At 37.7% G+C, this 27,570-nt stretch overlaps 1 protein-coding gene and 1 long non-coding RNA gene across 2 annotated transcripts in view; one reads left to right on the top strand and one right to left on the bottom strand.

The window, feature by feature from the left end:
- LOC310722034 overlaps positions 1–21,205 on the bottom strand; it is a 120,064-nt gene extending 98,859 nt beyond the window's left edge. Inside the window, exons 1-2 of the long non-coding RNA XR_014532262.1 lie at positions 20,802–21,205; positions 20,136–20,761 (exon numbers count right to left, since the gene is read on the bottom strand). This is a non-coding gene — a long non-coding RNA (uncharacterized lncRNA). The remainder of the gene's footprint in view (positions 1–20,135; positions 20,762–20,801) is intronic.
- Positions 7,658–16,038, top strand: fam83d (family with sequence similarity 83 member D). The gene is made up of 5 exons (XM_083534180.1): positions 7,658–8,241; positions 9,814–9,981; positions 10,152–10,276; positions 13,265–14,703; positions 15,422–16,038. Exons 1-4 carry the CDS (start codon positions 7,762–7,764, stop codon positions 14,166–14,168), a joined length of 1,677 nt encoding a protein of 558 aa, XP_083390306.1. The 5' UTR covers positions 7,658–7,761; the 3' UTR covers positions 14,169–14,703; positions 15,422–16,038.
- Positions 21,206–27,570: the final 6,365 nt, after the last annotated feature.

Below are 27,570 nucleotides of genomic sequence, written 5' to 3'. Positions count from 1 at the left end.
TTACGTATGAACGTAAACAATTATCTAAGACAATAGTTTTTTAAATAGGAACAAATCTTTTAAGTGAATAAATCATTTTCATTCACTTCCATGCACTGAATAAATTTTCATTCATTTAAATCCTGCCCATTTAAAACATGTGAATTCTTTGGTGGCTGTGAAAGAGCATGTCATTGATTGGTTAGACCCATTAAAAAAAAAACACACTACTTGAAATAATTGTGATGAGTCTGAACGTGAGTCTGTGTTACTGATCCTGTATGAACTGAATGAACTAGTAATTTTTGCTAATGAATGAATAAAGTTTGGTGTTCCACAAGGAGGTTGTCTTAGGCCAACTGCCTTTTCCTTTATATACACACTGATCAGTCATAACTGACATTATAACATTATGACCAGTGAAGGGAATAACACTTTTGATAACACATCTCTCATCATCATGGCACCTGTTAGTATGTGGGATATATTAGGCAAGTGAAAAATTTTTCCTCAAAGTTGATATGTTAGAAGCATGACAAATGGGCAAAGGTAAGGATTTGTGATTTTGTGGGGTGTTACTATCTGGCAGTGGTCAGTATCTTTAAGAAATGGTCCAAGGAAGGAACAGTAGTGAACTGGTAACAGAATAATTGGCCACCAAGTCTCAATGATACACAAGGAGAGTGAAGGCTGGCCTGTGTGGTCCTATTCCACAGACAAGCTTCTGTAGCTCAAATTGCTGAAGTTAATGATTTCATTGCTCAACGGATCAGGAATGTTTTGGCAGCAAAAGGGGTCCAAACACGTTATTAGGCAGGTGGTCATAATGTTATGCCTGATCTGTGGATATGCTTTCTCTGGGTGAAATTATCCTGACACAAAATGGTGCTATTTTTATGTTGTAGCCTGTTTTATGCAACATATTAACATGAAAGCAACTGGTGTTTGTGTGTTCCATCGCCAGACTCTTATCAAACTCTAATAACCCCAAAAATATACAGTGGTGTGAAAAAGTGTTTGCCCCCTTCCTGATTTAATATTTTTTTGCATGTTTGTCACACTTTAATGTTTCAGATCATCAAACTAATAGAAATATTAAAGATATCACAAGTGAACACAACATGCAGTGTTAATAATAAAAACCTTCATTTAAAGAGAAAACACAATCCAAAACTTCATGGCCCCATGTGAAAAATTGTTTGCCCCCTTGTAAAAACTGTGGTTTATCACACCCAAGCCTGAATACTGCCACACCTGTCTGCAATCAAGAAATCTCTTAAATAGGACCTGCCTGACAAACTGAAGTAGACCAAAAGATACTCAAAAGCTAGACCTCCTGCAGAGATCCGAAGAAATTCAGGAAAAAATTGGCTTAAACATGGAACAGTGGAGGCCTCAACCTTCCCAGAAGAGGCCGGCCGACCAAAATTACCCCAAGAGCACACTGACGACTCATCCAAGAGGTCACAAAAGACCCCTCAACAACATCCAGAGAACTGCAGGCCTCTTGCCTCAGTTAAGGTCAGTGTTCATGACTCCACCATAAGAAAGAGACTGGGCAAAAATGGAGTTCCAAGACGAAAACCGCTGCTGAGCAAAAATAACATAAAGGCCCGTCTAAGTTTTGCCAGAAAACATCTTGATGATCTCCAAGACTTTTTGGAAAATACTGTGTGGACTGACGAGACAAAAGTTGAACTTTTTGGAAGGTGTGTTTCCCATTACGTCTGGTGTAAAAGTCACCGCAATTCAGAAAAAAAACATCATACCAACAGTAAAATATGGTGGTGGTAGTGTGATGGTCTGGGGCTGTTTTGCTGCTTTAAGACCTAGAAGACTTAGTCATAAATGGAATCATGAATTCTGCTGTCCAAATGTCCAGCCATCTGTTCGTGACCTCAAGCAGAAGCGAACTTGGGTTCTGCAGCAGGACAATGATCCAAAACAAACTGAATGGCTGAAGAAAAACTAAATGAAGACTTTGGAGTGACCTAGTCAATGTCCTGACCTGAATCCTATTGGGATGCTGTGGCATGACCGTAAAAAGGCGGGTTATGTTCGAAAACCCTCCAATGTGGCTGAATTACAACAATTCTGCATAGATGAGTGACCAAAATTCCTCCACAGCACTGTAACAGACTCATTGCAAGTTACTGCAAACACTTGATTGCAGTTTTTGCTGCTAAGGGTGGCCCAAGCAGTTATTAGGTTAACGGGTAAACACATTTTCACACAGGGCCACGTAGTTTTGTATTTTATTTTCCCTCAATAATAAAAACTTTTATTTAAAAACTGCATGTTGTGTGAATAAATCCCTAGAAGTTGGTTGGTGTATTCAGAAAGAAACAAGTCTATTCACTTCTGCTGCAAATTCTTTTCTAAGAAGAAAATTAATTTAGCAAACTCAGGAATGACAGATTGGAAACATGCAAGTTCTTTGCTGAACTGACACGACAGTATCAACCATGAAGTTGCTGGTCAGATTTGCTGCCGTGATGTAACTGATGATTTTGCATCAAAGAAAGCAAGAAAGGTCAGGTTTAAGGGAAGATAATCTGTAGTGAAAATTTTATTTTATTTGCTTGTTGTGTGAAGTGCTAATTTATTTATGGTGTTTCCAATTTTGAATAAAAAGCTAAAGTAAGTGCAGATTGTTGTTTATTTTTCTCTTTAGGTGGCGGTGGGGGATGTGGGGGTTGGGTCATGGCATGGTCTATCCAAGGCACCATTCAAGCTAGAACTGCCACTGCAACAGACTCTTCAACATGAAGGGAGTGGACTGACACACACACACACACACACACACACACACACACACACACACACACACACACACACACACACACAAAATAAATAAAAATTCCTCATTACAGAAAAGAAAAAGAATTATTAGTTCCAATGACTCCAAGAGTCGATTACCTCTTGATTTTTCTGGTCCAAGTCTTTTGTTTAAAGTCACTTTTCACTTCAAGGTATGCACTAGAAATGGGCAGATTGATCCTAAAATATCAATACTTTAAACTAATTTGAAAGAAGTGAGTTTAATAATTATTTAAAATTAATATGAACTGTTTCCACTTCCTGTGGTTCATCGAACAAACAAGTCAGCATTATGTCATATATTGGCTTATATATTGTTCCTTCACAAAAACCTATACAGGAAAAGGAATATAGTTTGTTTGAATAATTCTTTAATAATGTTTTATATTTTTACAAATAAATGTAACAAATGCAGTCTTAACAAAAGCAGTCTTTTGTAGTCCTACATAATATTGATAATGAAGGCTTTCAAAAATAATGGTATGGGTCCAAGGCAATTCAAATGTATAACAATAATCTTCACTCTGAGGACAGGCTTCATTAAAAAGATTTTAACTGGAATCGAAACAAGTAACTTACATTAGCTAATAGTCATTAAACTTAATTTAATTTTTAGAAGTTCATTTTCCAAAAGATTATAAACCTATATCAATTTCCACTGCCAAGAGAGACAATAATTTCCATTGCCATATAAGGCAATATCAGAAAACTACTGTTGCTTTTTTAATTGAAAAATATTCAAGTCAGGAGAATTAATTCACCCCTAAGCAACAGAAACTAAACAGTTTCACCTCATAGTTCCACAAAAAAAAAATAGAAGGGTTATTTACTTCATGTAATGTTTTATAACTAAAAGCTTTTCAGTATTTCACAGCCCTGGCAGGCCACACCATGTAACCCACATGCATGCTCCACATTGTTCATGAATGTAAATTTTTCATTGTCAGGTTAACAATGTTTTAATGGGTATTATTTAATCACATATATCGAGATGTCAACACACAATCAATAATGTACATTTTAGGCAAGAAGATACTGAGGGAGATATGATGGCATTTTCAGCCTGGAGGATACTTCCTGCAATGGCAGTTTTATTTTGAGAGTCTGGTCGATCCCAGGACTGAAGAGAATCAATAGTTCATGTTTCTGCTCTCAATGCTCCCGTTCCAGTAGGCAAAACTCCTCATTACTCAAGTAATGGGAACATTGGCACTATGGCTTGTCAGTCTGCTCATGAGGGTTTTTGGGTGTAATTGATGGCCTAAATAGGGAGGTTCAGTCTGAATTATGATCTCAGAAGCAGCGAGCATTGTCTTTTTTAAATCTTATATTGTGCTTGTTAAATCAGTGTACCAGCTGTTCAATGATTAAAGTTTGATAATTAGTAGAATCATTGACTAAGACACAAATGATGATTACAATGTATACAAGTTATTTGACTGTTATTTACACATTAGTTATACACACACATTATGCACAATTCGACTTTTATGCAAAACTAGACACCCACACAGAAAGAAAGTAAGAAAGAACTGTGAAAAAGTGAGTAAGATACTGTAAGGAGGTAAACAAGGACATAGATGTCTGCCAAGTCAAACTAGATAGTGTTCTCAATAAGACTTTGTACTAAATGCATTTGAAAAAAGTCAAGATGGTCATTACTATTATGTAACAGAAACAGAAAGAACTGAACCTTTAGAAATAATAGTGGTGTAAGAAAAAAAGAGTAGCTGTTGCATAGTTTGTTAAAGAGGGTATATAATAAACATTCATACATATACACTGTGTGCACAATTATTAGGCAAGTGATTATTTTGAACATATCATCATTTTATTCATAATTTCCAAGTCCAAGCTGTATAAACTTGAATACTTATTGGATTTAATGCATATCAGGTGATGTGTATTTGTGTAACGAGGGAGGGTGTGGCCTAAGGAGATCAACACCCTATATCAAGGTATGCATAATTATTCGGCAGATTCTTCTCCTCAGGAAAAATGGGCCAAAAAAGAGATTGAACTGACTCTGAAAAGTCAAATATTGTAAAAGGTCTTTCACAGGAATGCGGCACTCTTGAAATATCTAAAATATTGGGGCGTGATCACAGAACCATCAAACGTTTTTAGCAAATAGTCAACAGGATCGCAAAAACGTGTTGAGAATAAAATACGCAAATAAACCACCAAACATTTGAGAAGAATCAAACATGAAGCAACCAGGAACCCATTATCCTCCAGTGCTGCCATATTCCACAACTGCAACCTACCTGGAGTGTCAAGAAGTACAAGGTGTTCAGTTCTCAGAGACATGGTCAAGGTAAGAAAGGCTAAACCCCGCCAACCTCTAAACAAGACACTTAAGTTGAAACGTCAAGAATGGGCCAAGAAATTTCTAAAGACAGATTTTTCAAAGGTTTTGTGGACTGATGAGATGAGAGTGACTCTTGACAGACCAGATGGATGGGCCCATGGTTGGATCAGTAACGGACACAGAGCTCCACTTCGACTCAGACGCCAGCAAGGTGGAGGTGGGGTACTGGTATGGGCAGGTATTATTAAAGATGAGCTAGTAGGACCTTTTTGGGTTGAAAATGGATTAAAAACTCTCAACTCTCAGACCTACTGGCAATTTTTAGAAGACACTTTCTTCAAGCAGTGGTACAGGAAAAAGTTTACATCTTTCAAGAAGACTTTGATTTTTATGCAAGACAACACTCCATCACATGCATCAAAGTACTCCACTGTGTGGCTGGCCAGTAAAGGCCTTAAAGATGAAAAACTAATGACATGGCCCCCTTCTTCACCTGACTTCAACCCTATTGAGAACATTAGGGCCCTTCTTCAGCAGGAAATGTACAGTGAAAATAAACAGTACACCTCTCTAAAAAGTGTCTGGGATGCCGTGGTTGCGGATGCACAAAAAGTTGATTCTGACCAGATCAAGAAACTGACTGACTCTTGACTCTTGTGACTGTTATGGAAAAGAAGGGTGGCTATATTGGTCACTGAGGTTTTCTTTTTGAAATTTCAAAAATATTTATTTGTAAATTGAGTTTTTTATTATTCTCACTTTAACAGGTGAAAATAAACAAGTAAGATGGGAAAATCTTTGTTTTTTATTTAGTTGCCTAATAATGGTGTACATGTAGATATTCTCTTAAGAAAGCCAAAACTTCACTTTTACTACTTAAATGTTCAGGTTTGAGGGTTTGTTAACATTTTGGATTGACCAAGAGCACTGTAGTTATACAATAACAAAATGAATCCTCAAAAATACAACTTGCCTAATAAGTGTATAATGTTTTTGGGTTCTTCCTGGACCTTCCTTGCTTTGTTTGCTGAATAAAGTTTTTTGGCATCACACACCTAGATTGTAAACTTAGTCTCTTTCTTTTGCTTAGCATTTTAACTTCCTTATAAAAGTTGTTACTTTTATTTGTACGTAATTAGCCATGACATAGGCCAGAGCCAAGATGTGCCTAGGAAGTGCACATACCATCAAAGGCAGCCAAGAGTGCATCTAGCAAGCTGCAGCTCACTATAGGGTTTGATCACAAAATCTTGTACATGTACAATTTGTATACTGATAATGTAAACAGATGTATGAGGGAAAATTATGAACACTAAATTATCTGGATTCTGTTGCTCCCAAATAGCAGGGCTGTGGAAGACATGTCTGAAGGAAGGGTGAAAATCCTTTAGTTCAAAGGGCAGAGCTGGACAAGCGTCTTAGAAAAGGGTCTTTTGTTTTTGCTTAATTGTGGGTTGGTCCACGGTGACCTGTTGGTTTGTGTATTTGGCCCTGTGGTCATTCAGGAGAATGTGTGGTCATGAGTGAGAGAGCTGGTCTAATAAGAAAAGAGGTTTAAATGTGTAGAGATTCACATTCGTGTGCATGCCCATGCATAAAGCAAGCCGTTGCAAAGCATGTGCTGACTTGCTCTACTCAATGTTAAATTCTTTGCAGGATATAGTATGTAGTATGTAGTTGGTTCATTGTTTTCTGTTGTTTTGATCTAGTTTCTGTTTTTTTTTTTTTTTTTCATCTTTTGTCCTTATTTTGTTTGCTAATTGCCTGACCATTGCCTGTTTCCCGTTTGAGTTTTGCCAACTGTTTTAGATTGACTATTGACTATTTTAATAAACATTCTTACCCAGAACTTGCACTTACTTGCTCTACTGTGCATGGTCTCAGTGCACATTTACATTGTGTGGTATGTTTATATATATATATAATGTGATTTATATAATACATAATGATGGCAATAAGAAACCATACAGTTTAAAATACACATTTTTATAAATGAAAATGCTTATATGCTTTATTATTATACAGAACTTGTAACAGGGAAAAAGTAAATAAAATAAATAAAAAAAAAATACATAATTAAACGTTTCTATAGACGTGAGCACTACTGCATACAATTATTTAAGTCAAATGCTTAAACAAATCGTTTAGTGTAACCATTTATATGGTATAACTATCTCAAAATAACACTGTAACGCTAACAGAACTATATTAATATTTGCCTTAGATTCCAACCATTTTTACTTCTGGAGAAAGAATCTCCCGAAAATAATAGTATTGAAAGTGGAGTAAAATGTTTTCTTCAAGGGAAAAATTATAAGCTGTTACAAATAAATATCGAGTCTATGTGGTTTCACGTTATAAACTAATAGTAGAAAGACACCAGGGCGGTTACAGAAGCTACCTGATCAGGTTGGAATCCATCCCCTCCTTCTTCTGTTGAAGTGGGATCAGCCTGAAAGTCCTAACAGGGAGGTTAAACCCTGTTTACGTACAAATTCAAACTCAGAGCCAATAAACGTCAAGCACACTTAACGGGCAGGATAAGTCAACCAATACCGTACCGTGTTATGGTTCGGGAACTGCTAAAAACCTAAAGCTTGCTTGGTTTACAATCAGACCCCTTCTATGATACAAACATTGGACTTGTAACTATGGCTATGGCTTTGGCTCTGTCTCAGTGTCTAGAGGACTCGCCGGGCTGGAGAAAATCAGAGGGGCGACAAGAATTAAACATGAAAGAACTATATAATGAAAGGCACCGACTCGCTCTGGAAACTTTAGTTTCCGAAGGAATAGACTCCTTTATAGACTTTCTCAATAAGGAGAGAATACCTAATTTTCTATCCGATAAGGAGATCAGACGAATTTCTCGCGTTGCAGTTGTCCCGAGATGTGTTTCCTTCGTTGGGGATGATTCACATTTAGACCAATCTTTGGACTGTTCTTCTGTCACTTATTTCCCGGAGATTTCCGACCTAGAGCCCCCGGCTTTGGAAATCGGTTGGCCTGCTTTCACTACGGGGTCGTTCCGTGGAATCACTCGTGCTGTAGCCTACTTCCAGCCAAGTTATGGCGAAAGCATTTACAGCTGCAAAGAAGCAGCAAGAAGGATGATCAAAACGGCAAAGGAGGTAATATTTAAAATCTTTACTGCTTATATATTGTATATTGCCACGGTTAACATAAAATGCTACAATGCTTTGCTATAAAACGACAATTAACAGATGTAGTTACAGATAGTTACAATTACAAATTACAATATTGTGACACAAAAATATGTAGATTTTTTTCTAAATAGCCATTGTGGAAACAACAGTCTCAGGTTGCTAATTATTAATGAGTCTGATAGAAAACGTGGTTTTTTTTTCTGTATTCCTAAAACATATTATGGTTAAGCTTCAGAATAAATATAAAGGCAAACAAAACCTGAATAAATCCTAAAAAAATAAATAATGAATGAGGTGAATGAACAAAATTTATTTGATTTTAAAAAACAATTCACAAAACAGGTTACCAACAAGTATATCCTACCCACAATAAGACAACTTAAACACTTCAGTTTTTGCCTTCAATTACTTTAATATTAATACAGTAAGCGTTGTGGCTCTCAAGCTTGAATTTAACAGCTAGCTATCTAGATGCATGTGTCTTTTGTATTAGAAACCTATAAAATCTCAGACTGCTTCTTGGCTTTTAAATGTGCTGCAAAGAAGTATGATGGAATTAGGAGTAGCTCAGAGAAACTGCAGGAAATCACAAACACTAATACCTCCTGTTATGAACAATTACACAAAATAATAATATTCTTTGTCCACTTCTGGAATGACAAGAATGTGAACAGGCTTCTTTCACATGTACCTTCTACCACCAAGAACAGAATGTAGAACTCCAGATGTGTCACAGCATGTCCTGTAACTGCTACTTGCTCACAGAAGTATTTCTATTTAGGGAGGCTTACTTTTTCATTACATTTCAAAGTCAGATATTTTACTTTTTACTCAGCTAAATTTTTCAAAATCAGTGGATAAAATTTAACTGGGCGAACATATGCTGCAAGCCGCCAATCAGGATGAAGCGTGCACTCTGTTTTGAACTTGTTTTGATTGCCGTTAGGTGGCATCTACTTAGCACAAACATACAGTTCAGTGTCAGTTCAACAAAACATTTCGAGAGTATTGAATGATTGAAGAAACTCCTGACTATAACTTGTCACAACACCTGTGCCCTTGTTGTGTTATTTTTATTTATTTATTTATTTTTTAAGTAGTTGATGAGAAGGTTTTGGGCTTATGATAAATTTAATATATATCGATCAGTGATTGAATCATTAATATCATTCTATTAATTGATTGGTGCGCTATGTCCGACAGATATTAGTAACATTGGTTAAGCAAGAGTTTTGTGATGAAAATTTGAATAGGACATTATAGCCATAATAAATCATAGTACAGTTCTCCTGACACATAAATACATTTAAATGCAAATATTTTTGTACTTTTACTCAAGTGAATGTTTAAAGGGAGCACTTTTACTGAAGTAATAGTTTATATTTCTACTTTAACTCATGGTTTGTGTACTTTGTCCACCACTGGGTCAATCATATAGCATGTTTTTCAGACAGAACTTATATACTACTATAGTGTATAGCTTAGGGGTACATAGAAAGAAATACAGAACAACATATTTTTCTTTCTTTATTGCAGGTTATTGCGATAGTAACAGACTCGCTGACAGACTTGGACATTTTTCGTGACCTGCAGGAGGCATGCACCCAACGACGTGTCCCTGTTTACATTCTACTAGACCAGGCCAATCTACCAGCATTTCTGCACATGTGTAGAAACCTTAATGTGCGACTTGATGATGTCCAGGTATATTTATTGGCATTTCTCCCTATTTCTCAGTTCCATGTACAATGGTAATCCCAACTTCTAACTAGATCTTAGTATGGCCTCAAGTGTGTCTTGCCTCAAATTAGAAGTAAATTCCATTAAGTGATTTTGTTACTGCTGCTTCTGAATCAAATTCTTTTGCTTTGAAGCGCATGAGTGTGCGGACCCTAACTGGTTCAACTTACTACATGCGATCTGGTGCTCGTATTACTGGGAAGGTTCATGAACGATTTATGCTGATTGATGGGAACAGAGTGGCAACAGGCTCCTACAGGTAAGGCCAAGACACAAAAAAACATTTTATTTAAAACTTTACAATTATTCAAATTTTATTTAAAATTGTGTAAAAAGAATATAATGTAGCTATCGATTATTATAGTAATCGATTATTCTACTGATTATTATATTGAGTAATCGGAAAGTTTACATTCAGAAAGTGTTCAGATCTCCCTTCAATTTTTCGCAATTATTTTATGTTGCAACCTGATGCTCCAATCTTTCGGATTTTTTTTTTTCTCATTAATCTACACTAAGAACCCCATAATGACAAAGTGAAAATAGACTTATAGAAATTCTAAAAACCAATATGTTATTCATAATACAACATAGAAAACATATCAAATGTTTAAACTGACCAAATGTATGACCTTAAGGAAATATTAAGTTTTTATTTTTAATTTTTAATTTAATGGCCACAACACAATTTCCAAAAAATCCCCTCTTCTTTTAATGACACATGCCCGTTTATGATGCAGTGCCTGAAAATCACAGGTATCCAGTATTTATTTTCTCCCTTTTCCGGTGATACTTGGAATCTTTGAATGATATTATGTACTATAGATGATGAGGTATTCAAAGCTTTCACAAATGTATCTCGAGAAACATTTCTCTGAAATAGTTGTAATTGCAGTTTTTCTGAGACTGCATCTTTACCCATCTTTACTTCTGAGATAGTTTGCCTTTCTGAAAAACTTTTTAATTCCCAATCATACTCTATCTTACTTGTTGCAAGTTAAACTAAATTCTAGCTCATCCAGCTGTTTCTTTCAATGTAACACTTTCTTTTCCAGCATGTTGTTTCCCCATCCCAACTATTCTAAGATGTGTTGTGGCCACCAAATTTAAAATCACCCTATTTTATCCTCAGTTTAAACATTTGAGATGTTTTCTGTGTTGAATAAAATATGTGTTTATAAGATTTGCAAATCATTCCATTCTGTTTTAGTTTACATTTTACCCAGTATCACAATGTTTGTATATTCATATCCTGTCACAATAACTTACGTAGCCCCTTACAATAATACAATTGAAGTAAATGTAAATTACAGTTAGATTGCATTATAATGTATGTACAGACACCTTCAGTTATTCTGTGACATTTTGTACTATGCATGATAAAAGAGCAATTTTTCTTTACATATACCAGCTTCTATGAATCTTAGCTTAGAGTAAAAGCTTAGAGTTCAAGTTCAGCCATGTTACAGCAACCCCGGAATAGAAAGAATAAGTGTCAATTAGTGGCATTTAGTTAATTCACTGCACTGATTTGAAATATCAAAACGAAGCACCAGTCGACCAGTTTGTAAGTATTTTTAATAACCGTGTAACAGAGATGATTACTGCATGTTTCATTTTCTAGGTTCAACCATTACATTACATATAGTTAATTAATATGAATGCTTGGCCTACAGCTGATTACTTTTAGTAAGTACACGAAGCATGTACTTGAGAAAAGTAGAGATACAGTAGGTAAAATATTACTCCAGTAAATGTAAAAGTGTTCCCTTTAAATTTTAAGTACATTTGCAGGGCAATACTTTTACTCAAGTATTGAAGTGCTATAATTTATTATGGCTCTAATGTCTTATTTTTTATCACAAGACTCTTGCTTAATTAATTCAGTTTATGTGAAAAGACTCTTAGCACACCAATCTATTAATAGAATGATATTAATGAGTCAAACACTGATTTATCATGAGCCCAAAATCTTCTTTTCAATGGCCACGGGTGCTGTGGCAAGTTACAGTCAGGATCATTTATTGCTCTCAAATTTTTCTACTTGCTGTTGAACTGACACTGAACTGTATGTCGGTGCCCAGTAGATAACACCAACTGGCAATGGTGGTTCTCGCTTGAATGATGCCCTGGGTGAACCGCGCCATAACCCAACGTCTACCCCATTAATGAGTTTTAACTTGAAAAGCTCCTCTCTGCTTCAGCTACTGTCACTGGAGTCCCGACCAGATTTATTGACTGGGACATTATATAATAATTGTTGTGACCATGCAAATGAGAAGTTTTATATAAAAAAAAAAAAACCAACAATTTGATTTTATTTTATAAAACACTTCCCTGAACGCAACAAAGAAAATAGTAAATTTTTGGGATAGCTGAGGAACTTCACAATCTTTATGGCCCTGGTCCGGCACCGCATGCTGTAGATGTCCTGCAGGTCAGGGAGCCCCACTTTATGAACATTTACTTTAAGAACTTTCGCGGAAACTCAAAAGTCCTCAAAGTTTTTTGTCGAAAAAATTCTAAACAAGGGAGAGCTGCGCCGCTAGCTAGTTGTCGACTGTAACGAGTCTACATGATCTGCACTGGACTACGGCGAGTGAATTTATTTCAGTGATTTTTTATTTTTTTTATTACATTTTTATTACTTAATACAAAATATTGCATACAGTATTTCGATTTGTTTTAGTATATTTCATTGTTTATTTGATAGTATTTATAGCTCTAGAATCATCAGGAGATATGCGTAGTCAATAACGAATACAGTAACAACTTACAAACAAATTTGTGGTATGAACGGTCGTTCAGAATGTAACTCATTGTAAGGTGGGGAGCGTCTGTATATTAATGTACAAATACATAAGCATTCGCTGAAAACCACAACATTGGCTAAAAATCTTATTGCTTACTGCTGCTATTATTTGCTGCTTTAAGGTTTAGTGTTTGTTCGCAATGTTTTAATTGAATCCATGACTGTTGTAAGCGAGGTGATTGTGCAACCTGCTGCTTGCGAGTTACAACAGAATAGATGCAGCCCTAATTTCTTCACTATTGATGGCCATAACATTATCAGTATTTGAACAGCAGTCAAAGGGTGATGGGTTTCTGCCTTGACAAAATAAAACTTTATTACACTAAACTGTTTACTGCTGTGCTTACTGTAATTGGCTGAATTTGATGTGGCATTAAATTTTGTGATTATTCAGTAAATATTAATCTATTCTGATTTTGTTTTCTTCATGTTTAGGTTCAACTGGACTGATGGTAAACTAAACAGTAGCAACCTGATTGAGCTATCTGGCCAAATCACAGAGAACTTTGATGAAGAGTTCCGTATCCTCTATGCTCAGTCTCTCCCACTCAACACAAAAGTTGTCTATACTGTTCAAAACAGTAGCATATATGACTACTTGCTACTTAAGCACCCAGGAACTCCTAGATCCATAGCAACATCCGGTAAACCAATGTGGCTGTCCAGCACACCCAATAGAGCTCACACCAAACGATCCGGGAAAGAAAGTGAGCTTGAGAGATTTCCAGTTTCTCAAACCTTAAATCTTGAAGGGAAGAGCATGGAGCAACTTTCTGGAAATGATCTTACTGCTCCCGAAGAGAATCCTCTAAATGCTGAGAATGATCATGTGTCGGCTAGCACTGTAAATGTGAACTCTGTAACACATTCAGCTGTCGTGTTCCACCACACCTCAACACAAACCAGCTGTCTGAATTTAGATGGCATGATGCAGATAAAAGAAAGTATCCCTCAGGGTTCTTGCACTATAGAACCAAGCTCTGACTGTAGCATTGAGACAAGCTCCCCAGATCAATCTTCAAGTTCAACACCCACCACACCCAAGAGTTGTAATCAAGCAGAGGTGCAACACTGCCCATTCATCCAACACAGTATTGCCCATACAGGCAGCAACTTGAGGGATTGTGTCTGCAAATTGACAAAAGAACGCCATTACCATTTCTCAATCATTCGGTCCAAGCTGGACCACATGAGGATGATGCTATCACAAGGGATGGAGCAGGGAGATTTCACTGGACAGCACACTGGCAAAAAGAGTCCAGCAGATGGCAGAAACCTCCATGTGGTGAAGGACAGTGTGTTGTTTGGAACATGGCCACGGTCTAGGTGTCTACAGTAAAAGAAGCATTCTTGATATTAGGAATGTTTGGTTGTACATTTGCCTTTACATCTATAGTTCACTGAACAAATGATTTAAGTGTTTTTTAAAGTTGTTTGGACATTCCAGTGCACATTAAGAACAATAATATAGCATGGTTGCATGCTCTGTTCTTTAATGTTGACCTTTTGGAAAGGTAAAGTATCCAAATATAAATACACTGTATAATTAAAGACCATCTTCTTGATTTAAAAAAAATTTAATTAGATTTTGGAACTTACTAACATTCTTGATTTTGACAGTGATATATGAAAAGTAATTAATTGGGTGTTTTTGTTTGTTTTTATTATTTATGTTTTGCAACTGGGTAATTTATTTCTTCTAATGGTATTGTGTGCATTGTAATTCATACATCATAACATTCCAAGATTTTGAGTAGTTTAGCAAAGCACTTATTACATTTTATCAATTTGTCCCATAGTTTATTGAAATAGAGAAACAAACTATAAATTTGTAGATAAATATGTTACAAGCAGATCTGAGACACTGACTTGTAGTGTTTTGATTAGGCATGCACCGAAATGAAATTATTGGCCGAAACTGAAAAAGAACCGAAAAAGGAGGAAAGCAAGGCCGAAAACCGAAACACCGAAAGAAATTATGGCAATTATTATTACCATTGCATTAATGGCTATGACTGTGTACCAACCTTACTAAAATCAAGGCATTTTAATTGCATAAATTAATATTAAAGTCTCAAAGAATTAATCAATTACAGAATAAGGAAAATATTTATTTATAGCACATTGCAACAATGCACGGGATAAAATAAATTAAAATTTAGTCTTAAATGTTTAACTTTAATGCACTCATGTGTACATTAAATAATAATGTACAGGCCCTCTAGCCTGCTGAAAGGCTGTACAATTAAATATGTTCTTTCATAAAAACAAAGTGCATTCAGAACAAGTGCAACTGCTAAAAGATACAATACAACAATATCACTGGGAAACTTCCTGCCTTTTCAAAAACGTCCGCCACAGACGGAGTGCGCATGCTCAGAGGGGTTTTGCTTTTCTGTGCGTTTGCGTTCCTCTCATATTCAGCATAGCGATCGGATGTTTGGATTTCAAATTAAACTCGACGTGGAGAAAGTTTTTGCAGACGAAATTTCGGCATTACGTGTTTTGCAAATCGCTATCCGTGGGTCTTTCTCAGATATACTGAAATACGTCCACACCGCAGACATGTTTGAGACAGGCACGTGCAGGCAGCGGTTACTGTTTGCGTCACAACCAACTGTTTCGGCCGTGTTGTTTCGGTGATCAAAGTCTTTCGAAAATTTCCGGTGGCCGAATATTCGGTGCATCCGTAGTTTTGATTTTGAAATACATTCCTGAATAAAACATAAGTTTAACACTGATACTTTAGTTCTATCTGTGTAAGGACATAAGTAGCTGACATCAACAAAATGCAAAAAATTACTATCTGCTTTAAAACCTTATCTAATTAGATTGGTAAGGTTAACTAGTCATTCCCTTTTAAACATTCTCCACTAACAGAAAATAATAAAAGATCATACTCATATTTTCGAATTGGCAACTTATTTTGGTCGAAGTGGTAGCTTACTGATTAACGACCTGGGTTACTGTTCAGAAGGTTGGGGGTTCAAGCCCCAGTACAGCCAAGATGCCACCATTAGACCCCTGAGCAAAGCCCTTAACCCTCTGTTCCAGGGGTGCTGCATCATGGCCATGAATCTCCCTATTGCATTTCACCCAGGAAAAAGACTTTGTTGATCAAAACAGTTGAATGCTGTTTTCTATTTGTTTTGTCCTCTATTTCTTTTTTAAAAATAAAGATGCAAGCAAGCACAGGCCTGATATGGAAATGTTTTTGTTGAAATTCATCCAGTGTTGTCTCTTTAATGTTTATTTCCTTGTCTGTTAATGTGTTGAATTACTTCAGGTTTAAAAAAAATAGTGTTAAACAGTGGAGAGAAGATTTGAAGGTCACATTAATTCATTCTTTAGTAAAGAGCCTGTGCCATTACCAAAACTGGAATCGTCTATGTATGAAGTAACTGTAGCTTTCAGAGTAGCCCATACATGTAAACAAACTATGTATTTGTTTTTGCTGTGTCTTTCAATTTAGTTTATTTTAGACAGGTCAAACAGTAAGGTTGCAGTCAGGCAAGTAAGCACTTTTCAACATTTTGAGGTGGCATGCAGCTTCATTTTAGTTATCTATATTAAATGATGCAAAATTTTGTTACATTTTTTCTTTTATTATTCTGTGGCCCCCTTTTTTTTTTTTTTTTTGCCTCTTTTTGAAGTCAGAAGTATACAAAATAAGGCTTATACATCCTCAAAAAATGGTTGTGTTGCAAAATCCTAAAATGTAAATTGTTATACTAAATGGTTTCTAAAAAAAGTGTTGTAGAAAGCCCCCACTACTGAAATTTTGAAGACCTATGTAGAGATTTAGAAGCTTCAATTCCAGGGCTGTTTTTGGACATTTAGCAGGGTATTCACTTACATAAGTCATCACTGTACACAATAAAAACAAACAAAATTAGTATTTTATTTTTTCCTCTATGATAACCAATCAATAAAAAAGTGATCAATGCCCTAGATACTAGCTAACTACTAGCTGAATCAGAAGTTTAAAACTTTTTATAGCTTATGTAATTACAAAAATGAATAAATTTTTTTTTTATAATAAAGTTATAAACCGGAAGTAAGGGATGCCGTCAAGCAGAAGAAGGAGTCCTACCTGGCCTGGTTGGCTTGTTGGACTCCTGAGGCAGCTGACCGGTACCGGCAGGCCAAGCGAACTGCAGCCCGGGTGGTTATCGAGGCAAAAACTCGGGCCTGGGAGGAGTTCGGTGAGGCCATGGAGAAGGACTATCGGCTGGCCTCGAAGAGATTCTGGCAAACCGTCCGGCGCCTCAGGAGGGGAAAGCAGTGCCCCACCAATGCTGTTTACAGTAGAGGTGGGGAGCTGTTGACCTCAACTGGGGATGTCGTTGGACGGTGGAAGGAATACTTCGAGGATCTCCTCAATCCCGCCGTCACGTCTTCCATTGAGGAAGCAGAGGCTGAGGGCTCAGAGGCTGACTCGTCCATCACCCAAGCTGAAGTCACCGAGGTAGTAAAGAAACTCCTCGGTGGCAGGGCACCGGGGGTGGATGAGATCCGCCCTGAGTACCTCAAGTCTCTGGATGTTGTGGGGCTGTCTTGGCTGACACGCCTCTGCAGCATCGCGTGGCGGTCGAGGACAGTGCCTCTGGAATGGCAGACCGGGGTGGTGGTCCCTCTTTTTAAGAAGGGGGATCGGAGGGTGTGTTCCAACTATTGGGGGATCACACTTCTCAGCCTACCTGGGAAAGTCTATGCCAGGGTACTGGAGAGGAGAATACGGCCGATAGTAGAACCTCGGATTCAGGAGGAACAATGTGGTTTTCGTCCAGGCCGTGGAACACTGGACCAGCTCTATACCCTCTACAGGGTGCTGGAGGGTTCATGGGAGTTTGCCCAACCAGTCCACATGTGCTTTGTGGATTTGGAAAAGGCATTCGACTGTGTCCCTCGCGGCGGCCTGTGGAGGGTGCTCCGGGAGTATGGGGTCGGGGGCCCTTTTTTTAAGGGCTGTCCGGTCCCTGTATGACCGAAGCAGGAGCTTGGTTCGCATTGCCGGCAGTAAGTCAGACTTGTTCCCGGTGCATGTTGGACTCCGGCAGGGCTGCCCTTTGTCACCGGTTCTGTTCATAATTTTTATGGACAGAATTTCTAGGCGCAGCCATGGGTCGGAGGGTGTCCGGTTTGGTGACGACACGATTTCGTCTTTGCTCTTTGCAGATGATGTTGTCGTGTTGGCTTCATCAGACCAGGACCTTCAGCATGCACTGGGACGGTTTGCAGCCGAGTGTGAAGCGGCTGGGATGAGAATCAGCACCTCCAAATCCGAGGCCATGGTCCTCAGTCGGAAAAGGGTGGCTTGCCCACTTCAGGTTGGTGGGGAGTTCCTGCCGCAAGTGGAGGAGTTTAAGTATCTTGGGGTTTTGTTCACGAGTGAGGGAAGGGTGGAATGGGAGATTGACAGACGGATCGGTGCAGCTTCTGCAGTAATGCGGTCGATGTACCGGTCTGTCGTGGTGAAGAAGGAGCTGAGCCGCAAGGCGAAACTTTCGATTTACCGGTCAATCTACGTTCCTACTCTCACCTATGGTCATGAGCTCTGGGTCATGACCGAAAGGACAAGATCCCGGATACAGGCGGCCGAAATGTGCTTCCTCCGCAGGGTGGCTGGGCGATCCCTTAGAGATAGGGTGAGAAGCTTAGTCACTCGGGAGGAGCTCAGAGTAGATCCGCTGCTCCTCCACATCGAGAGGGGTCAGCTGAGGTGGCTCGGGCATCTGTTCCGGATGCCTCCTGGACGCCTTCCTGGGAAGGTGTTCCGGGCGCGTCCCACTGGGAGGAGACCCCGGAGAAGACCTAGGACACGCTGGAGAGACTATGTCTCCCGGCTGGCCTGGGAACGCCTTGGTGTCCCCCCCGGAAGAGCTGGAAGAAGTGTCTAGGGAGAGGGAAGTCTGGGCATCTTTGCTTAGATGCGATCCGATGCCTTACCCGGCATCGGATAAGCGGGAGAAGATGGATGGATGGATAATAAAGTTATACAAATATGACCGCAAAAGATTAAGAAGTGAGTAGATTATGAGATTTGCTATTATATACTTACCAACCACATTGTGAGAAACACCTATATGCCTACATATTAATTAAGGTCTAATCAGCCAATCATGTGGCAGCAGCACAATGCCCAAAAATAGGTGCTTTAGATCATGCTCATTGAAAACATCAGAATAGGTAGAAAATATGATCTTTGACTTTGGATACATGGCATGGATATTGGTTCAAACATTAACTGGCTTAATATTAAAAAAATGGCTGATCTCAAAGGATTTTAATGCACAGAATCTTCTAGAGTTTACATAGAGTGGAATTGGGTGGGGGGGACATTAAGTGAATTTTTGGGTGGAAATGTATTGCTGATAAGAGAGGTCAGAGAGGAATGGCCAGATGGATAATTTGAACTTTAATAAAAAAAAATTTCAACCATGGAAACTAAGATGCATGTCAGCAAGCACATCAGATCATTGTGGCAGCAGGGGTGTGGACAAGGGCTAGTTTGTGAACGTATAGCAGAACCAGGGAAATAAATAAAATAACCCCTTTTTAAATTATTATTTATTCAGAAACTGATTCCCCCAAACAAACTCTCCGACCGAAAAGAGAGAGACAGAAGAAGGGTGACGGAGAGAAGGATATGGATTATCCTTATTGTATACTTATTGTTGTAAAGAAGGTAAGGACACTTTGCAGTTTGGGATTCAGGCAAGACTCACTCTGGCAGCATAACTAAAAGCGAGAACCAAAGGGTAACACAGACATGAGGGATCTCTGGGATAAGAGACAGCCCAACACACCACCATCAACTAACCTGGGTCCCAGTTCACCGAACATTCTATATCCATGATCCCTCCAGATCTGCTCCTTTACCTAAAAAAATCAACTGATAAAAGACTTGACTAAATAAATATGTTTTTACCCTCGACTTATACACTGAGACTGTCTAAGTACTGAACACTAATTGGAAGGCTGTTCCATAAATGTGGGCTTTATAAGAGAAAGATCTGCCCCCTGGTGTAGTTTTTAACAACAAATAGCCTGCACCTTTTGATTTAAGTAAGTGTGGAGGATCATACTGGTACAAAAGTCCACTCAGATACTACGGCGCAAGACCGTAATTGTTTTATACGTCAGTAGTAGTATTTTCTAATCAATGCGAGATTTAATGGGACTGATTGAAACAGGAGTGATGTGGTCATATTTTCTAGATCTAGAAAGTAGTCTTGCTGCTGCATTCTGTGGAGATCGTCAAGAGCACCAAATTCCTTGGTGTTCATCTGGCAGACAACCTCACCTGGTCACTTAACACCAGCTCCATCACCAAGAAAGCCCAGCAGCGTCTCTACTTCCTGAGAAGGCTGAGGAAAGCCCACCTCCCTCCCCCCATCCTGACCATGTTCTACAGAGGGACCATTGAGAGCATCTTGAGCAGCTGCATCACTGCCTGGTTTGGGAACTGCACCGTCTCGGATCGCAAGACCCTACAAAGGATAGTGAGAACAGCTGTGAAGATCATTGGAGTCTCTCTTCCCTCTATCATGGGCATTTACACCACACGCTGCATCCGCAAAGCACACAGCATTGTGGACGATCACACACACCCGTCACACACACTTTTCACACTCCTACCATCAGGAAAACAATTCCGAAGCATATGGGCCGCCACAACAAGACTGTGCAACAGTTTCTTTTCACAAGCCATCAAGCTTCTCAATACACAGAACTGAAACAGAACTCGCACACACTCACTCACTCACTCACTCACTCACACACACTCACTCAAATGTGTGTTACCGAACTGTACAACCTGGACTAACTACAATCATCACTCATCTCGATCCACTCCACCACCATTTATCTATTTATTATTTATACTCGCACCTTGTACTACAGTAGAATGTTTACATGCTGTCTTTGCACCTTTGTATTACAGTATAATGTTTACATGCTGTCTTTGCACCTCCTTGCTGCTGTTTTTTTGCACTACATTGTTCTGTTCTGTTCTGTTCTGTTTGTATTCTCTCCTGGGTATAGTTTTTACATTTCTCCTTACACAGAACTGTATAATCAAGTATGCAGTAGGTTTACTAGTCGGCGCTATACTTGGTTTTTTGTCTTTTGTCTTGTCTTGTGTTGTCTGTCTGCACTGTCTGTCTGTACTGTTTTTTGTTTGCACTGTTTGCACCAGGTTGCACTCGATGCACTTTATGTTTGTGTTGTAGCTCTATGCTGTTGTTGTTTAATGTAGCACCAGGGTTCCGGAGGAACGTTGTTTCGTTTTTACTGTGTACTGTGTACCACTGTGTATAGTAAAAATGACAATAAATGCCTCTTGACTTGACTTGACTTGAACTAACTGAAGCTTATTTATGCACTTACTTGAACACCCAGACAGAAAAGCTTTACAGTAGTCTAATCTAGATGTAACAAAAGCATGAACTAGTTTTTCTGCATCCTGTATCGACAACATATTTCTAAATTTAGCAATATTTCTAAGGTGAAAGAAGGTGATCCTGGTAATATTATTCACATGATCCACAAAGGAAAGACTAAGGTCAATAATCACACCAAGGTTTTTGACTGCTGTACACACTGAGACAGAAACACCATCTAGAGATGCTTCGTAATCAGAAAGTTTACTTCTAGCTGCATGTTGTCCTAGTAAAAGTACTTCCATCTTATCCGAGTTTAGCAGAAGGCAGTTATCAAGCATCCACTGTCTAATTTCCTTTACACACTTAACATTTTTAAGCTGATCTCTCTCATATGGCTTTGCTGAAATATACAACTGTGTATCATCAACATAGCAATGGAAGTGAATACCATGTTTATGAATAATTTCACCTAGAGAAGTGGGCTTAAGACAGATCTTTGCGGAACACAAAACCAAACACCAAACTACCTCAGAGAAAGGTGGAGAACTCACAATTAACATACAAAAACTGATAGCTATCAGTTAAATAAGACCTAAGCCAAGAGAGAGCTGTTCCCTTTATTACAACCTTCTCTAGTCTAGCATGCAGGATAGTATAATCAATGGTGTCAAAAGCTGCACTAAGGTCAAGCAAAACCCTAATCAGAGGCCCATAACAGGTCATTTACCACCTTAACTAGCGCCATCTCTGTGCTATGATGAGGTTAAATCCTGACTGATACATTTAAAAACATTTATTCCTAAGTAGATGTGAGCATAACTGCTGTGCTACAACCTTTTCTAGAATCTTGGAGATAAAGGGGAGGTTTGATATTTGGCCTATAGTTGGAAAGCTGGCCAGTTTGAAGGATTTAGGTACATAACCAGTGCTGATGGAAGAGTTTATTACTTTTAGAACATGTAATTACTTCTGGAATTATCTGTTTGAAGAAAGTTGTTGTGATGTAACTACATCATCAAGTTAGCCTAAGACAGAACCGTGCTGGGTCTTATCAGCATGAACAACGAGTCAGCATACAAAGAGGAGGTGCAACAACTAACAGCCTGGTGTAGAGCCAACAACCTGTCTCTGAACATTGACAAAACCAGAGAAATAGGTGTTGACTTAATGAGAGCACAGAGCAGCAATTCTTCACTGATCATCGATGTATCCTCTGTGGTGATAGTCAAGAGCACCAGATTCCTTGGTGATCATTTGGCAGAGAACTTCACCTAGTCACTCAACACCAGCTCCATCAGCAAGAAATCCCAGCAGCATCTCTAATCTCTAATTCCGGAGAAGCCTCCTCCCCACATCTTGATCATGTTCTACAGGGGGACCATCAAGAGCATCTTGAGCAGCTACATTGCTGCCTGTTTTGGGAACTGCACCATCTCGGATCGCAAGATAATAGTAAGGATAGCCGAGAAGATCGTGGGGTCTCTCTCCCCTCTATCATATCACATATTAGTGCAATAAATGTATTTAGGGTGATATTTATACATGAAAGGGAGCTTGCAGAAATTTATTCACATTTGTGGACTGCTCTGAGAATATGTCTTACTTATCCAGTGAGGGTAGCTGAAGCAGAGAGAAGCTTTTAAACTAATTAATGGGGGAGACGTTGGGTCATGGCGTGGTTCACCTAGGGCTTTATTCAAGCTGGAACCGCCATTCAGTTCAACAGCAAGCAGAACATATTGAGAGTAATAAATGAAGGAAGAAACTTCTGACTCTAACTCACTACAACACCTATGGCCTTATTTGTGTGATTACTTTATTGATGAAGATGTTGGATAGGCATGCAAGTGTATACAGAAGCAGGTCTTTGTTCACGTCTTCTTCTTCTTCTTCTTTTTCGGCTTCTCCCATTAGGGGTCGCCACAGCGGATCATCCATCTCCATACCACCCTTTCCTCTACATCTGCCTCTTTCACATTAACTACCTACATATCTTCCCTCACCACATCCATGAACCTCCTCCTTGGCCATCCTCTTTTCCTCCTACCTGGTGGCTCCATCCTCAGCATTATACCAATCATACCAATATAACTCATGTCCCTCCTCTGCACATGTCCAAACCATCTCAATCTCGCCTCCCTCACCTTGTCACCAAAACGTCCAACATGCGCTGTCCCTCTAATAAACTCATCCTCGTCACTCCCAACAAAAACCTTAACATCTTCAGCTCTGCTACCTCCAGCTCCACCTCCTGTCGTTTACTCAATGCCACTGTCGCTAATCCATACAACATCGCAGGTCTCACCACAGTCCTATAAACTTTACCTTTCGTTCTTGCAGATACCCTACTATCACAAATCACTCCTGTCACTCTTCTCCACCCAATTCACCCTGCCTGCACTCTTTTCTTTACTTCTCTAACACACTCTCCATTACTTTGCACTGTTGACCCCAGGTACCTGAACTCCTCCACCTTCTCCACCTCTTCTCGCTGCAACCGCATCACTCCACTGCCCTCCCTCTTATTCACACACATGTACTCTGTCTTACTCCTACTGACTTTCATTCCCCTTCTCTCCAGATAGATATGGCCAGTCAGCCAGCTACGTTTATTAATATATTCTTTTTTTTGTAAGTTGGTCAGTGTTTGTTGTTATTTGTTTCAGCATACGCTAGAAAAGCTATTGGTGGTCACACTATTCACTCCACAACTCACTGTCATGCAAATGACTAATTCCAAGTCATTTGTAAAAGCAGGCTTAAACTAGTTTCAGTTCTTTTGCCCTTTTTTTAGAGTTTCACTAAGGAGTTCACAGACATGTTCAATATTCATTTGTTCTGTTTACTCCTTAATTGTTTGAAGCAGTTCAGCTAAACAGATAGACAGACAGACAGACAAACAGGCAGACAGAAAGACAGACAGACAGACAGACAGACAGACAGACAGACAGACAGACAGACAGAAAGGCAGGCAGACAGACAGACAGACAGACAGATAGAGCAGAGACATGTTTAATATTCATCTATTCTGTGCACTGCTTGATGTTGAAAAGCTTGGGGGTGGGACTATGCACTCCACAAATTACCCTAATGTAAATGATTAATTCTCAGGCACTCGCAGAAGCAGGCTTGTTTTAAACTTGCTTAAATCATGGTGGGTGTATGCATTAACAGTGTTAAATATTGACTATTGAACAAGTACAAGCAGGATTGGTTAACCAACAGTTGATGTTTAAATTAGTTGAAAGTCTGGTTGGTCTGTTTGTTAACTCACCAGATAGATAGATTATTTTGCTAAGTGTTTTGAAAAGTGTTTAATGCTTTGTTTCAGGAAAAGCTATTGGGTGTGGGATTACATGCTACACAATTTACCATAATGTAAATTATTAATTTGGCTTTTATCATAAGATAGAAAAGCTATTGCGGGTGGGACTACACAATTTACCATAATACAAATAACAAATTCCAAATCATTTGTAAAAGGTAGGCATAAACTAGTTGAAGTTCTGTTGCCCTATTTAGTGTTTTACTAAGGAGTTCACAGACCTGTGCAATATTTATTTGTTTTGTGTACTTCATAATGATAGATAGATAGATAGATAGATAGATAGATAGATAGATAGATAGATAGATAGAGAGATAGAGAGATAGATAGATTTTTCTGTACTTCCCTATACTGTTGAATATTAATCTGTTCTGTGCACTCCTTGATTGTTTGAAGCAATTTGATTTATCTATCTATCTATCTATCTATCTATCTATCTATCTATCTATCTATCTATCTATCTATCTATCTATCTATCTATCTATCTATCTATCTATCTATCTATCTAACTTCAACTAGTTTATGCCTACTTTTACAAATGATTTGGAATTTGTTATTTGTATTATGGTAAATTGTTATAGCTAGCTAGCTAGCTAGCTAGCTAGCTAAAATCACTATTCACTACTGAACAAGTTTACAAAATTATAAAAAGAATAGTGTTATATACTGGCCAGTTTTTCATGGAACCCTGTTGCCCCCTTCAAAAGTTTCACTAAGTAGTGCACAGCATTCACCTTGGATGTTTGAAGCTAAATAGCTAGTTAGCTTGCTAGATAGATAGCTTGCTAGATAGATATTTTTTCATTCTTTTTTATCTTATGATCATGACTTCATTTTGTTGTCATCTCATAAGATAGAAAAGCTATTGCGGGTGGGACTACACAATTTACCATAATACAAATAACAAATTCCAAATCATTTGTAAAAGGTAGGCATAAACTATTTGAAGTTCTGTTGCCCTATTTAGTGTTTTACTAAGGAGTTCACAGACCTGTGCAATATTTATTTGTTTTGTGTACTTCATAATGATAGATAGATAGAGAGATAGAGAGATAGAGAGATAGAGAGATAGATAGATTTTTCTGTACTTCCCTATACTGTTGAATATTAATCTGTTCTGTGCACTCCTTGATTGTTTGAAGCAATTTGATTTTCTATCTATCTATCTATCTATCTATCTATCTATCTATCTATCTATCTATCTATCTATCTATCTATCTATCTATCTATCTATCTATCTAACTTCAACTAGTTTATGCCTACTTTTACAAATAATTTGGAATTTGTTATTTGTATTATGGTAAATTGTTATAGCTAGCTAGCTAGCTAGCTAGCTAAAATCACTATTCACTACTGAACAAGTTTACAAAATTATAAAAAGAATAGTGTTATATACTGGCCAGTTTTTAATGGAACCCTGTTGCCCCCTTCAAAAGTTTCACTAAGTAGTGCACAGCATTCACCTTGGATGTTTGAAGCTAAATAGCTAGATAGCTTGCTAGATAGATAGCTTGCTAGATAGATATTTTTTCATTCTTTTTTATCTTATGATCATGACTTAATTTTGTTGTCATCTTGACATAGATAGTTGTTTTGTTGTAATTATGACTTAATTTCCTCATATCTTGGCTTAACAGAAGTTCTATCTTCATGACCATTACTTAATTTTCTTGATGTTTTAATATGAAAGTAACAGAAAGATCTATACAACTGTACAAAAATAAATCAGTTGATGCAAAAAAAACCAATACAAGTGCAAATGCACTGCTTCAAGAACAGATTATTGAGATTAACTGTTAGATGTATGGTATTAATGGAGAAAGGCAGTGAATATTGTGAAATAGTGAAATTGGAATCCATAAACAACAATACTAGTGACAATAGTTTTTTACACTTCAGTTTTTACCTCCCTATTTCAACTTTAAGAACTGGATATAATGTAAACCATGAAATAACTTTGAATTAATGATTCATTAATTAATAATTTAGTATACTATTGTTTACATCAATACCCAAGAACAACTCTTCATCATGCGAAGAAATATGTAATTTCAGCAATATACATTTTTTTTTTCTAAAAAGGAAACAAATTACTTGTTCATTTGAAGAGACCTGACTTATTTCTCTTCTATATCTAGTATTACTCTATAATAGAGAAAAAGAGAAATAGAGAAATAGAGAAAAAAACTTCTTATCTGTTAACTGAATATTCCATTGAGCTTCACCAGCTACACTTATTACTAACCAGTGTGACTGAATTTCTCATATGTGTAAAAAAAAAAAAAAGCTCTTATTAAGATTTTAGGTGTTGTACTATTATTTCATGTACTTTCTAGTGCTGTAGCTCTAAAGCATTGTTGAAAGCATTGTTCGAATTTTGACCAATGCTGTTTTTGAGGTTTTGAGGCAGCTGCTGGGTTTTTCAATTTGAATCAGGGTTTTTGCAAATGTAGGTTTAAATTTTGGTTTTGTGATAAAAGTTGATAGGAGATGTAAGCAATGTGTCGTATATATGGTGCCAACCGGACAGAACATTTCCAGTAAAGTTAAATGGGAACTTCATCTGAGACATTTTTGGAAATATTTCAAGTTGAAAACACCAGAAATGTATGAAAACTAATTAGAAATTTGGGAAAAATTAATTTAAACTGTATCATATACAAACATAAATATAAACATTTTGTTTGGTCATATGACATGGACACAAACTTATACAGATTTTTTTTTTATTACAATTTTGACACACATTTTGGAAGTTGAATAAATGAAGTTGAATAAATACTCCTCAGTCAGCAAGCTTGCTAAAACAAAATATAGCTTAGTATTGTACTGGTCAAAAGTTTGGACCGGTGACTTATTTAATGTTTTTTAAAGAGGGCTTATCAAGCCTGAACCCCTGAATATATATATATATATATATATATATATATATATATATATATATATATATATATATATATATATATATATATATATAGTACAGACCAAAAGTTTGGACACACCTTCTCATTCAAAGAGTTTTCTTTATT

This window comes from Silurus aristotelis, assembly GCF_946808225.1.
Source record: "Silurus aristotelis genome assembly, chromosome: 28".
Classification (NCBI taxonomy): Eukaryota; Metazoa; Chordata; class Actinopteri; order Siluriformes; family Siluridae; genus Silurus; species Silurus aristotelis.
The sequence above is the reverse complement of the archived record's forward strand: the minus strand, read 5'-3'. Positions and strand labels throughout refer to the sequence as shown.

What these genes read in the sequence shown, in the direction of transcription:
- fam83d (XM_083534180.1), top strand. Translation starts at nt 7,762, where the DNA reads ATGGCTATGGCTTTGGCTCTGTCTCAGTGTCTAGAGGACTCGCCGGGC. An exon ending in TGATCAAAACGGCAAAGGAG is followed by an intron (nt 8,242 to 9,813) that starts GTAATATTTAAA and finishes TCTTTATTGCAG; the next exon opens with GTTATTGCGATAGTAACAGA. An exon ending in GTGGCAACAGGCTCCTACAG is followed by an intron (nt 10,277 to 13,264) that starts GTAAGGCCAAGA and finishes CTTCATGTTTAG; the next exon opens with GTTCAACTGGACTGATGGTA.